Consider the following 14,494-nt stretch of genomic DNA (forward strand, 5'->3'; position numbering starts at 1 on the left):
TTAATGAAAAAGAAAAAAAAAAATTTAACGCATCCATGGTAAAAAAAAAAAAAAAAAAAAGCAAACTATGACTAGAAGGGCATGTCTTCAATTTGCTCAAGGCCATCTATAAAAAAACCTCTAGCTAATATATTAATGGGGAAAGATTAATGCTTTCTCTATTAAGATTGGAGACAAGAAAAAAGAAATAAAGAGGCTAAACTTTAGAAAGGAAGCAGTATATCTATCTTTATTCACAGAACACTAGATTATTAATACAAAATCCTAAGGACAAAAATAAGTGAACTTTACAAAGTCAAAATATACAAAAGTATATACAATATCAATATTCAAAAATCCGTTGTATGTCTATACACTGGAAATAACGAATTGGAAAAGAAAGATTTTAGAAGAATGTCACTGATAACGGCATCCAAGACAAAATATTTAATGATAAATTTAATAAAGTGTGTACAAGAACTACATATTACTTACTACAAAATGTTGAGAAAAATTTAGAAGATCTAAATATAGATATACTATATTATGGATTAAAAGAGTCAATATCAATTCTCATCAAATTAGTCTTTGGATTCAACCTACATTCAAGGAAAAATCCTGCAGTATTTTTGGATTTTTTTGTTTGGAAAAAGAGACAAAATTTGTAGGCAAAGGACTAGAATGACCAAAAGAATCTATAGCAGAAGAACAAAGTTGGAAGACATACCCACCCTGATTTAAATACTTACTATTAAAGTACAATAATCAAGACACAATAGTAATGGCAGAAAGGTACACAAATAGAGAAACGGACAGTCCAGAACCAGACCCACATATCCATGGCCCATTGATTTTCCATATGATAGCAAAGCAAAGCAGTATAGATGGAAAATCTTTTCCAAAATCATTCTGGAACAACTGGATATCCAGGTGGAAAAACAAAGCCAAGCAACCCAAACATTGATTCTTCTTACCTCAAATTTGAGAAAGCTCTCAGACCTGAAGGTGTAGGCTAAAACCTCAGCTGAAATATAAAGCTTCAAGGCAAAAACATAAAAGAATATTTTCATAACCTTAGCAAAGGCAAAATTTTTTTCAGACAGGACCTAAAAGGCAGAATAAAGAAAAAAGAATGTACACTTTGGACTTTAACGAAACGAAAACTGCTCACCAAAAGTCATTGTTAAAAAAAAAAAAAAAAAGATAGGGGCGCCTGGGTGGCTCAGTTGGTTAAGTGTCCGACTTTGGCTCAGGTCGTGGTCTCATGGTTAGTGGGTTCGAGCCATGCGTCAGGCTCTGTGCTGACAGCTAGCTCAGAGCCTGAAGCCTGCTTCAGATTCTGTGTCTCCCTCTCTCTTTGACCCTCCCCTGCTCACACTGCCTCTCTCTCTCTCACTCTCAGAAATAAATAAAACATTAAAAAAAATTTTTTAAATAGATAAGTCAAAGGCTGAGAAAAAAATAGTCTTAGTTCATATATCTGATGTATGGCTTATATCTAGAATATATTTAATACAAAAACAATCTAATAAAAATGGACAGATAACTTCATTAGGCATTAGACAGGGAAGATATACAAATGGCCATTAAGTACTTTAAAATATTCTCAATGTCTTAGCCATTGAGAAAAGAAGAATTGGTAAGCACAATCATCAATGGCAGTGGCTGTTAATGAAAAAAGGAAAACCAGACAACAATAAGTGGGCCAAGGTTGTAGAACAACTCTAACTGCCCTGTGTTCTGGGTAGAGTAGGAAATGTACAACCATTTCATGCGGAAATCAGTCTGACGGTTCCTTATAACATTCCACCACGTGCATCTACTCTATAAACCTGCGGTTCTATCCCTGAATTTTTACCTAGAGGAAATAAAAACATGAATCCACAAAAATATCTACCAGAATATTTGTATCATAGCAACTTTATTCATCATAGCCCCAAACTGGGAACTGCTTCAGTGCCCAGCAATAAGAAAAATGAAGCAGTACTTGGTAGTGTATTCATACAATGGGTACCATTTAACAATAAAAGGGAACAAGCCACTGATACTCTCAAATAGCTCAAAAAATTGGACTAAGGAAAGAAGACAGATACAGAAGAGTATGTACCATAGGAGTCTGTCTATATGAGGTTCTGGAAGAGGTAAATCTAGTTTATGGTGAGAGAAATCAAAAGTATTCTCCCCCCCCCACACCCACCACCCCCTGGAGGGGCAGCAGAGCCAGATTGAACGGTGACCCAGGGGAGCTTTACTGGTGGGCTGGGAACGTCCTGTATCACGATAGGACTGTGGGTTATACAGGCATACGTGGTCATCAAAACTCAAAACTACCTTGAAGGTCTATACATTTCGACCTGTATTAAGTATACCTCAACTTTAAAAAGAGAGAGAGAGAGATCAGGACCCTGTTTCAAAAGGTAGAAACTTTGACACATTGACTTGCTTGGAGACCCACTGAAGGGCTTTTTCGGATTGTTGACCAGGTCCTGAGATATCACTTGCTGGTCGTGTCCAGAGACATAGGGCTGGATTCCCATAATTCGTAGTATGTTTCAGATTTTCTCAGACAGCAGGTCGTGGGTCTAAACTGTAAAGAGGATTGCAAAGCTGAGAAATCTCAGAGGCTGGGGCAGTTTTTTTAGGGGGGGAGCAGGGGACTGATCTGCCCAGTGTTCCCAGGCTCCTCACCTGCTGTGCCTCTTCCTGACTCTCCCATAAGCCCTCAGCGCTGTTGGTGCACATCTCTCTCCACTCCTTCTTTAGCATCGTCTGCCTCCCTCCATCCTGCGTGGCTGCAGCAAGGGAGTCCCCAGTCCCCTCCCCCAGCCCCACCTCTGCATTTCCCCAGAAGGCATCCTTTAGAAACACATCTTCATCCTCGGGGAGCTAGTTTTCTAGGCAGGCGTTCCTTCAGTCTTTCAAAGCCCAAACCTACAAGATCTACCTAATAGGATATTGACAGTAAGTCCATGCTGAGTGCACAGCATTTTAGCAACATTGTGAACCAGGAAGCTGGAGGGGGATGGCCTGGGAGTGTGGTCACAGCGTCACTCCTTGGGGGAAATGTTTAGTTCCTACTCACATAGCTCTGTGTATTCATGAGATGGAGACAGAGATAGAGATGGAGATGGAGATAGAGATATATATTCATATGTGCTTAAGAAAAAAATCTAAAATGTCCACTTTAAAATCAATATTGGTTATCCCTGAGGAAATGTATGTGACATTCCCAGGAAAAGGAGGACATTCAGGTACTTTCTTTTACACATTTATGTATTATCTGTTTCTATATGGAGTGCATATAAATTATATTATTATATTATTAAAGTAAAAATTATAAGGTATGGTTTAAAAAGTGTTTTTAAGTTTATTTATTTTGAGAGAGAGAGAGACAGGATGAGTGGGCAAAGGGCAGAGGGGGGAACCCCAAGCAGGCTCGGCACTGCCAGCACAGAGCCGGACACTGGGCTCGAACTCATGAAACCGCAAGGTCATGACCTGAGCGGAAACCGAGAGTTGGAGGCTTACCTGAGCCACCCAGGTGCCCCTATAAGCTAGACTTTAAATGTCCCCAGTTGTTTAGAAGTTGGGAACCATGTGTGCTTGTCACAATTATAATAATAATTGGCACCTGAGGTCTATGTAATGGCGCTATTTCAAAGTCACGTACAACTCTGAGGGCGCGGGCGGCCCCGGGAGATTCTCCCCCTCTCATGCCCTGTATTGTGGATTTCACAGCGGGCTGACGATGAACTACTGCAGGAATCCGGATGCTGACAAGAGCCCTTGGTGTTATACCACCGACCCCAGTGTCCGCTGGGAATTCTGTAACTTGAAAAAATGTCTAGACACAGAAGAGAGTACCACCAAGTCCCCGACTGTTCCCCAGGTTCCGAATGCAGAGGACACTTCCGAGTCAGGTGAGAAGTCTGTGCCCTGACGTCTACACACCTGCGCACCGGGAGGAGGAGAGGTGGCACATCCCTGTTGTGGCACCTGTTCAGGGCACTGAGCGCCGGCTGAGGGTCGGCCACCGGAAGCCAGAGCTACTGCCCGTGTGCTGTGGGTGGGCCGTGTTTTAAGGACTTGCAAACTAATTGGTGGTGACGGATGGATAAAATTCGAGCCGAGTAGATTGAGGGGTCGATCATGGCAGCACTGGCCGAAATGGAATCTGCTAGAACACCCAACACTCTGCCTCCTCTATGGAGAAGTAGAAATGATTAATTCGGTTTTAAATGTACTGAGGAGGGCTGGAAGGCAGTCAGGTGCCTTCCCACCCGGGAAGGTGGATATGTGGCTTGCAGGGTGCCTGGGCCTGAACACAGGAATGTGGTTGTCATCTGAGGCGGGAGGTAGAAAATAATTACACTATCCTGTGCTTCCGTGGCCCTGGGAGTGTAGCTCTGAGCGCTTAGCACCTGCTTCTGGGCTCGTCTACCCTCGGCCTCAACATGAAAACTCAGGGGTCCGTGGCTCGTCTGGCCAGGTTCGGGTAACCCAGACTCCTCCAGAGGGTACTGACTCAAACAAGAACTTGGTTGGAAGGTGAGACCCCTCTCCTTGCTGAGATGGGCTTTGTTCCTCTGAAATGCTGGGGAACCTCACCTCCTCTTCCCTTGAACAGGCTGAGTGCACCTCTCTCTCTGGGTGACACCCTAGGCTCTGTGCCCATCTGCATATCCCTCCCAGATAAGACTTGAGATGACCCGCCAGGGTTCTCCCACATGCCTGCCTCACCTTTGGTGCGTGGGGTAACTCCCTTCCCCCCGTCCTGGCAAATGCTGGCATTCCAGGCTGCCCAGCGCACCCCCCTCCTTGGCAGAGAAGCTAGCCGGCCCAGCATTTGCTTTTTGTATTTTCCAAATGGTCATCAGAACGATGGTGCCCTGGGTCCCCTTCTAGGTATGTATCATATTTTCTGAGGGGTCTTGTGGAAGCCCCCGCCCCAAGGCTTGAGATGAGGGTGGGCCTGGGGAAGAGGCCCCAAGTCATTGCTTCATGAACCCCTTCCCCGCAGAGGGTGGGAATTCACAGTACAGCTCCAGCCAAACTAGAAATTTTTAATATAATTTATTGTCAAATTGGTTTCCATACAACACCCAGTGCTTATCCCAACGAGTGCCCTCCCCCATGCCCGTCACCCACTTTACCCTCTCCCCCACCCCCATCAACCCGCAGTTTGTTCTCAGTATTTAAGAGTCTCCTAAAAAAATAGAATTTTTTTATACCTTTTTCAGTCTGCACTCTTTATCCCTGCTTGATGAGAATGAGGTGCTCGAGGGTCATCTGAACTATCTGCGTCTTGTAAAGCCTCCATGTGCTCTGTCTTACCAGTCACCTTGTTATAAAATTGACCTAGTGTCCTAACCCAAGTTCCCATGCCAACATCTTGGCTTGCAATTATTTCCCAGGCAGCAAAATTTCCAGTGACATTTTAAACTAGGCAGTGTTCACTGTGACTGTCCGCATTCCATGGCTCTAAGAATGTGACGGCAGAATCTGTCGTCAGCACACACACCTTAGCATCCCGGAACGGCGCGGGATGCGTAACCACCCATGTTCTTTCCCCTGCAGACTGCATGTTTGGAAATGGCAAAGGATACCGGGGCAAGAAGGCAACCACCGTTACGGGCATCCCCTGCCAGGAGTGGGGGGCCCAGGAGCCCCACAGACACGGTATTTTCACACCTGAGACGAATCCACAAGCAGGTCTGGAAAAAAACGTAAGCCACTTTCATTCAGACTCTGTTTCGCCTTCCGCTGAGCAGTCTTTGCAAACAGGATTGGTCCCGTGTCGCAGCAAGTGGGCCTGGACCAGTCCTTGGGGGCAGCAAGAGGATTAGGAGAGATCTCAGGGACTGAGCCTGGGGTAACCGGGGTCAGCACATGGCAACTGCACTTTCCACGGGCAAGCAGACCGGGTTTGTGGTCACTGGGCGCAGGGGCCTCATTTCGTCTGTGACATTTCCTGCCCGCTTTTAACATTGTGTGCTGTTTCTACTTTCTAGTGTTTGTCTTCTACATTCTGGTGGTCAACGATGTCTTTTGTGACATTTTAGTCAAATTTTTCTAGAAAAAAATGTGGATGGTCCATGAGGACCCCAAGCAATAGGATTTCTCCCAGTCCCTCACACTCTGCGGATAGTTTATGTTGGGGGTTTGCACAGGAAAGGAAAAGAAAGACATCGCCTTCCTGTGGCTTGACCCGTGGAATGTGCACAGTTGCTGGGAACAGATTCTGGAACAAGAGCAGACAGGCGTCACTGGGGAGGACATTGCAGAAGTGAACCTTGGGATGGGTCAGTCGTGTCCCACGGTCCGCTTTTGCTATTGCTTGGTCTCTAACAGGCCCACTGACACAGCTGCTGGGGGGGGGGGGCCCTTTGAATCACCTCTACCCAGGGCGCCTGGGGGGGCTCGGTCAGTTGAGCGTCTGAGTTCTGCCCAGGTCATGATCTCATAATTCATGAGTTTGAGCCCCACGTTGGACTGGCTGCTGTCAGCACAGAGCCCACTTCGGAGCCTCTGCCCCCCTCTCTCTGCCCCTCCTCTGCTCACGCACGCTCCCTCACTCTCAAAAATAAAATAAACATTAAAAAAGTCTATAGCACCTCTACCTTAGTCCCTCGAGGGCTCCACCCTCCCTCCAGGGGAGCCCCTCACAGGGGACGTGACCAAAGGCAAACTCTGAGTCAGAAGCTTTCTACTATCCTAAAAAATAACTTTGCCCTCCACCGCAAAAAACTAGAAACATTACCTTTAATCTTTTTTAAAAAATATTTTAACCTTTATTTATTATTGAGAAACAGAGAGAGACAGAGCATGAGCAGGGGAGGGGCAGAGAGAGGGGGAGACCCAGAATCTGAAGCAGGCTCCAGGCTCTGAGCTGTCAGCAGAGAGCCTGGTGTGGGGCTTGAACTCACAAACCGTGAGATCATGATCTGAGGCAAAGTCGAATGCCTAAACAACTGAGCCACCCAGGTGCCCCCTTTTAATCTTATTTTAAGCATATTTATTTTGAGAGAGCCAGAAAGATGGAGCGGGGGAGGGGCAGAGACAGAGGGGTACTGAGACTCCGAAGTGGGCTCTGCACAGACAGCTCAAACTCTCGAGCTGTGAGGTCGTGATCTGAACTGAAGTCAGACGCTTAACCGACTGAGCCCCTCAGGTGCCCCACTACATGGCTTCTCAGGGCAGCCGTGAAATGTGTGAATACCTTCTCTGCCCCCCTGTGCCCAGCCCTCCATACACCTGCCTTGTGTTTTCAGTACTGCCGCAATCCTGATGGCGATGTCAAAGGTCCTTGGTGCTACACCACGAGTCCAAGGAAACTCTTTGACTACTGCGATGTCCCGCTATGTGGTAAGTTGCTTTCCTTTTTGGAAAGAAATGGTTTCTCAGATAAATGCAGCATCATCTCCCCGATACAGATTAGCAAAAGGAAGGCTTTGAGCTGAATGCGTCAGGTGGGCTGCCCTCTCTTCATCATGGGCCTCTTGAATCTGTCCTTCTGGTGACCCCATTGGTTAGTGAGTCCCCCTTCGCTAACACCTGAAAAAAATAAAGACACAATCTTCCAAAAGAGCAAACTTAAAAGTGATCCGATCAGCCCCAGGATAGTCTCACTGAATTCTCTATGTCCCGCTTGGGGTGCCTGAAAAGCAAATTTAAATCCAGTCCCCAGACAGGTGACTCTCTCTTTCAGTGGCTGAGAAGAAAAAACGCACAAACAACATGACCCAGCTAAGCATACCATGTACATTGTAAACCTATAAAATGTCATCCTAAGAATTCAGTGAGAAGTAATGTAGACTTTTACTAAGCTCCGAATCTTCTTCCTCCTCAGGTTTCTATTTATAACTCACACATTAGCCACATAACTTAGAGGACTCTTGTCTGGGTTCTTTCCTCATTTCCCTGAGATTTTTCAGGAGCCAAAAGCTTGGATCAGGGAGAGGGGGAAAGTCTGGAATGACAAATCCACGGGAAGGTCTGGAGAGCAATGTAAGCCTCTTTGATTTGGATCCTGTGTTATTTTCTGCAGACCTGTCTTTGCAAATAGAAATTGCGCTGGTTCCAGAAAACCAGCCTGGACCGTCCCATTGCATGGCTTGGTCACATGTGATTGTGTCTGCCATGCGGAGGGACTAGAGCTGGTGAGGGAGAAGCTCTGGCTGCGGACTCACTGAAAAGTGTGCAGCGGTGGTGGTGGGAGGAGTTGGGGGTACAGGTGAAGAGCATGGGAGCCACTTTGCCAGGCTTTGCACCTGGGACCCTCCTGGGTAGAGCAGCAGGGTAAAAGGAGCGGCCAGGGTGATAGGCAAGTTTCCACTCGGCTGCTGTTATTCTGAGCTCTGGATTTGGGGTGAGTTCATAGCTGAATCTTTCTTGAGTGGGTGTTTTCTCTGTTCTGCAGAAGCCCTCTTGGTGGCCTCTGTGTCTGAAAGTCTCTGAACGGGGTTAGTGCCTCCCTTCGGCTGGCCACTGCTGATCCTCCGCTCTGCCCCTTCTGGTACACCTGGCTGCCTCTCACAGCCCAGGTTCTCCACACTGGACAGGCCGCCTGCTTGGCAGGATTGCTTTTGACTTGTCGTATCAGCATGACATTCCTGTCAGGGGCTCCACAGCTGTGCCTGGGATGATGTTCCTCGATTCCCAAGAAGGAGAAGTACAGCAACTTCGCAGGTGCAACCCTTGGCCACCACCAGACGCTCTAGCCTTCTAGACGCTAGAGCTGTTTTAGGCATTAGTGGGTGGTGCCAAGGATGGAGCACTGCCCTTATTGTCTAGGAGGGAAATAGAGAATAAGGGCAAGTGGATGTAAGTCATCCCCAGGGTGTTGGGTTAGTCTTGGGAAGCTTCTGGAAGCCCTGTCCAGAGGCTGGCTGAGAGAAGGTTAGGACAGTTATCTTCATTACATACAACCACACACACACACACACACACACACACGGGTACATATATGTACACACAGAGTTTCACACTAGAAAATACCAGTAGTGATTTTCAATGGGTACGACAACTATGCTTTTCAGTAAATTTTATGTGGTTCAGATGGCACTGAAGAAGGAGGAGGAGAAAGAAGAGAGGGGAGGAGAGGAAGAGGAAGAAGAAGAATGAGGAAGAGCAGGAAGCAGAGGAGGAAGAGGGGGAAGAGGAGGAGAAAGAGAAGAAGAAGGAGGAGGAAGAGAAGAAGAAGGAGGAGGAAGAGAAGAAGAAGGAGGAGGAAGAGAAGAAGAAGAAGGAGAAGAAGGAGAGGGAGATGATGAAGATGGAGATGAGAATGTAGATAAAGCACATGGAGTCAGAATAACATTTGTGACAGGGTGCCCTCAGCAAACTCTCACTGTTAACCCCTAACTCTATTTAATCCTTCCCGCTCCCACCCCCCCAAATAATACCAAAGCACTTCTATTTTTCTGAAAGGAGAAGATTCTGCGTTGTCTAATGCCACTTTTGAAATTGAGAAAAAAATGTACCCCCAAAGATGCTTGTGACCTTGCTGTTTAGTTTGGGCTTTGAGATGTCAAAATCTTAGTGCTTTGGCCATGACCTGCTGATCTCTCTGGAGTTGTGTGACACAGTTGCTACCTTTCATTTCACTTCTTTACGTGTGATTCTCTTCTCCACTTTGTGTCACAGTGTCCAGTTCATTTGACTGTGGGAAGCCCCAGGTGGAACCGAAGAAATGTCCTGGAAGGGTTGTAGGTGGATGTGTGGCCAATCCACACTCTTGGCCCTGGCAGATCAGTCTTAGAACAAGGTAACATTTCCACTCTCCTATGTAAGCCCTGTGAAACCTAATTTCACATTAAATCCACATAGCTCAGGTCATCAGTACCTGCCTCTATATTCTTAGGAGGAAGGAAAACTATGAAAACAAACAAAATTATATTTTTCTAGGTTCTCCACTTTGAAAATAGCCAGAATTGGAATAGTTTCCTTGATCTGGGTATCTACTGTCAAACTTTGTGGATGTAGCAATTTACACCAAGTTCCAATATTTCTGGAAAAGTATTGGAGATGCCTGGAGGATTTTATCGATGTCCATTGTCTCTTTGTAAGACAAAGGGGATGGGGTATTTTTAGAAGTGTGGTATGTTGAGGGAGTCATGGACAAAGTTATCTATAGTCTTTGACTGATAAAGATTCTTTTTTTTTTTACACTTTTGTGAATTATTGAATTTATCAAAGAGTGCTCAGCCATTCACAAGCATATCCTATGTCTTCAGTGCAAGATAGTTCAGGACCACCATAATTTGAGAGGGATCAGTTCTGACCCATGGCACCCAGAAAGTTTGGGTGACCGTTTCAGTGGCATGGGCTTTTAAGTTCGATTTTCCTGGATGTCTCGTATAAAGTGCATGTGCGAAACAGGCTAATCTATTTTCTGTGTTGCTTTGTTTTCTCATGTCTCCACCAGGGCAACATTTCTGCATTGAATTGCTGTTCTAGTTGCCTTCCCTCCCTACATTTGGGAGATGTGTACTCAGTATATTTCATTCTTTGGTTGAGTTGGCTTTTCTTCTCTTCATCTTATCATTCATTAACTCCTTTCTATACAAACCTTCACCTTTCACGCATTTCAAATTTTTTCTTTCCCAAACTGTGCTGTGGTCTACTTCCTGACTGATCATGCAGGCACTTATAATTTGTATCCCTGTCATATGATGGATTGATTCACACCAAAAGGGTAAAATGAGCAGACTCTCACAAATCACAGCTATTTGGGGTCACATTTGGTGCCATGAAGAATGGCTCAGGCCTTGCATAGATCTTGTCATAAAGAAACAAAAGAGGCCTCAAGGGTATGACCTTAGGCTGGCCACTTCCGTTGGAATCTGGGGCCCACAAGTCCAAGCCATGGACATGGATGTCCTGTTGCAGCCACATGACTTTGCTCTCCTGTGGACAGGCTGTACCTGAGCCTCACTCCCCCTGCATCTAAACACTGGTGAGGATGAGACCTTCTGGAACATACACTACTGAAGCATAACTCAAAGTTCTTGCCATCCTTATGATGGGCTGCTAGTCTTCCTTTGGGAACATCAACTTTGTCAAAATAGAGTGAATCCTTCTTTGGGGCTTGCAGTAGAACATAGCATCAGATTTGAACTAAAATTCTGGAAGTTTTCCTTCTAGATTTGGAAAGCACTTCTGTGGAGGGACTCTAATAGCCCCAGAGTGGGTGTTGACGGCTGCCCACTGCTTGGAGAGGTATGTCTGGGGGACATAAAGACTTGTCTTGAAAACTCCCTCCCTCCCCCTCTCATCTCCTGGTTTCCTCCCTCTTTTCTTTCTCTGCCCCTTCCTTTCTCCCTTTCTCCCTTCTTTCTTTCCTTCTTCCCTCCCTCCTTTCTTCCATCCCTCCCTTTTTCCCCTTCCTTCCTTCCTTCCTTCCTTCCTTCCTTCCTTCCTTCCTTCCTTCCTTCCTTCCCTCCTTCCCTCCTTCCATGGCAGTGACTCTAGGGACCAGGGAATGGACATGAAGACTGAATCAGAATTTCCAGGGCCAGTGTATGAGAGAGAAGGGGAATGTATCTAGGGAGGGTGGGTATGTATGCCTGGGTCAATGGCAGGACAGACCCCCTCACCAGGACAGGCATCGGTCCCCCCAGGTTCTCCTGACACAGGTATCTGTCCTTGTACTGACTTCACTATTGGTTTCATTCCTCTTCTGTGGTCAGGCCAAAAACAGCTTGAGAACATTCCTTAGTGGCCAGATTCAGGTAAACAGTGAGCTTTGTTTCTTGCTGCTCAGAGGTTGCTGATTGTGGGTAGAGAGATAAGGAGAAAATGCCATGTTTATGACTCAGAAGGCCACCCAATAAAGGGGCTGGTACATGACTTTGCTCTGAATGTCACCACCTTTCCTAGATCCTCAAGGCCTGCAGCATATAAGGTCATCCTGGGCGCACACCAAGAATTACAACTTGAAACGGATATTCAGGATATAGAGGTGTCCAAACTGTTCTTGGAGCCAACACGTGCAGATATCGCCTTGCTGAAGCTAAGCAGGTACTGGCCCCCTCTCCTTGGTTTTTACCCCAAGATCAGTGATAATGTTGGTTTATGCCTGATTTTGCGAGCGTAACAGAGTTGTGCATATGTGGGGAGGGGGAATGGAGGACACCGTCTAGGACATGACATGAAAAACACAAAGGCCTTGGGGAGCAGAGAAAATCTGGGTTCAGTCCCATTCTGCCACACATTAGCTGTGCTCTTGAAAAAAGGCATCAGACAGATATCACATGATTTCACTCATACGGGGAATTTGAGAAACTTAACAGATGATCACAGGGGAAGGGGAAATAAGAAAAAACAAAGAGGGAGGCAAATCATAAAAGGCTCTTAAATACGGAGAACAAACCGAGGGTTGATGAGGGGTGGGAGGAGGGGAAAATGGGTGATGGACATTAAGGAGGTCACTTGTTGGGATGAGCACTTGGTGTGGTATGTAACAGATGAATCACTGGATTTTACTCGTGAAGCCAAGACTACACTATGTTAACTAACTTGAGAATAATAATCTTAAAAAGGCATCAGGAATCAGTATCCTTGTGTGGAAAAAGAGTGAGCTGAGATCTAAGTGCATAGTTTCTCCTGAAGCTCTCACTTAATATTGGCCAGTCAGCTAATATACATCCATAATCAGAGACGTATTCAATTCTTCCAGGTTGACAGTTCTTTCAAAGTAATAATATGTTTGGGGGAAACCAAATGAAATTATGTGTTTCATTTCACTTAAAAAGCTACGATATAGGGGTGCCTGGGTGGCTCAGTCGGTTGAGCATCAGACTTTGGCTCAGATAATGATCTTGCAGTTTGTGAGTTTGAGCCCCACATGGGGCCCACTTCAGATTCCCTGTCTCCCTCTCTCCTGCTTGTGCTATCCCCCCCAAATAAATCATTTTTCCAAAAAGCTACAATATAGACACAGACACAAACACATACACACACAATTCACAAATGCAAATTCTTCCTCCTCCTATCTTTGTTTTTGTTTTTTTGAGAGAGAGAGAGCAAAAGTGAGTGAGGGACAGAGAGAGAGTAGGGAAGAAGCAGAGCTCACCAGAAGCAGGGCTCGTGTTTTTACCCAAAGCCAGGCTCAAGCTTACCTGAACTCATGAACCGTGAGATCATGACCAAAGTCAAAGTCAGATGCTTAACCAACTGAGCCACCCAGGACCCCTTTCCTATATTTGGTGTTACTTTCCCTGTTGAAATAGAATTTTAATAAGTCTGACAAAATGATAAATCTGTTTCTGTTAAAGTTAGTGATATTTGGAAACAGGTGCCAATGGAGAAGGCTGACAAGACAGCTATTTTGAGAATGGGCACATTTGGGCTGGTCAACAAGGCACACAACACATGTACCGTACCTGGTGGGTTCCAGAGGGCATGGGACAGGCCCAGATGGGCCAGGCCATCCCAAGGAGAAAAGTTGTTTTCTGCATTGCACTGTGTCAGTGGAGCAAGGAAAGAACAGCTCAGAGGATTCTGGGGGCTTTGGGCTGGTGGCATCTTGTGAGTGACCAATAGAAGAGCGGTAGAAGAATCTTACCTAGCAGGGCAGCCCAATGTGACATTTGATGTTTCTTTCAGGCCTGCCATCATCACCTCAAAAGTGATCCCAGCTTGTCTGCCCCCCGCAAATTATGTGGTTGCTGACCGGACATTATGTTATATCACTGGCTGGGGAGAAACCCAAGGTGAGAGAAATTCCCTGACTCACACGAGGAATCGGTTTAGACCCATAGCCTATAGGAGAACATGACCATTCGAGCAAACTCATACCACGTTCCCTGAGGTCCACCGTTCCTGACTTTGGCGGGGTTCCCACCTAAGTCTCCATAATTCATCATCGTGGGGGATGGGCAAGGGACAGAGAGTGGTGCCTCTTAGGACTGAGTCTCTTGGCCCATACATTCCACGTTCATATCACATTCATAGGCAAGTAGGGTTTTCTTTTTTAGCAGACCTGAACATGAAGGGTGTTTGATTATTTTTCAGGTAGAGTTAGCCAAACTGAGCTCCCTAACATGGTGTGACACACAACAACAATTATAGTTAAGCTCATCTCCCCAAGTCCCCACATGCCTGTTTGTAGGTGTTTGTAGGCTGTTTGGTGGTGGGACAGACTGACAGCCAGGGGGAAGGAAGGGAGTTCCCAGCCCCAGGATGGTATTCGGTGTTGGGTGATGGGGGTGTGCGTGGAAGAGGAAATGCTTATGCAAGACCTTGTATCGTCACCCGTGCTACATTTTGGGGACCCCATCTTCTCTTTGCAGTATGCCCTGATAGGGATTATGTTCATCAGACTCAGGCCTCAAAACACTGTAGGAATGTCTTAGATCTCTGCCTTGCTTTCTCAGAAGTGTTGGTGAGGGCTCCAGAATGGGAGTCAGGAGCTCTGGAGGGTAGATCTCACTCTGCCACTCTTTGGGCAAACCAAACAAGTCACCTTACCTCTTTGTACCACTCGGCCTGGAAGCCCTCACCCGTAAAACCC

At 46.1% G+C, this 14,494-nt stretch overlaps 1 protein-coding gene across 1 annotated transcript in view; it reads left to right on the forward strand.

Moving 5' to 3' along the window:
- The window catches only part of PLG (plasminogen), a 44,351-nt gene that overhangs the window by 24,614 nt on the left and 5,243 nt on the right, over window positions 1-14,494 (forward strand). The window contains 7 exon segments of the mRNA XM_039222506.1: window positions 3,718-3,899; window positions 5,557-5,705; window positions 7,251-7,344; window positions 9,625-9,745; window positions 11,125-11,199; window positions 11,860-12,000; window positions 13,588-13,694. Of these exon segments, the coding sequence (XP_039078437.1) occupies window positions 3,718-3,899; window positions 5,557-5,705; window positions 7,251-7,344; window positions 9,625-9,745; window positions 11,125-11,199; window positions 11,860-12,000; window positions 13,588-13,694 (869 nt within the window).

This window comes from Hyaena hyaena, unplaced genomic scaffold (assembly GCF_003009895.1).
Source record: "Hyaena hyaena isolate Hyena2069 unplaced genomic scaffold, ASM300989v1 scaffold_1153, whole genome shotgun sequence".
Classification (NCBI taxonomy): domain Eukaryota; kingdom Metazoa; phylum Chordata; class Mammalia; order Carnivora; family Hyaenidae; genus Hyaena; species Hyaena hyaena.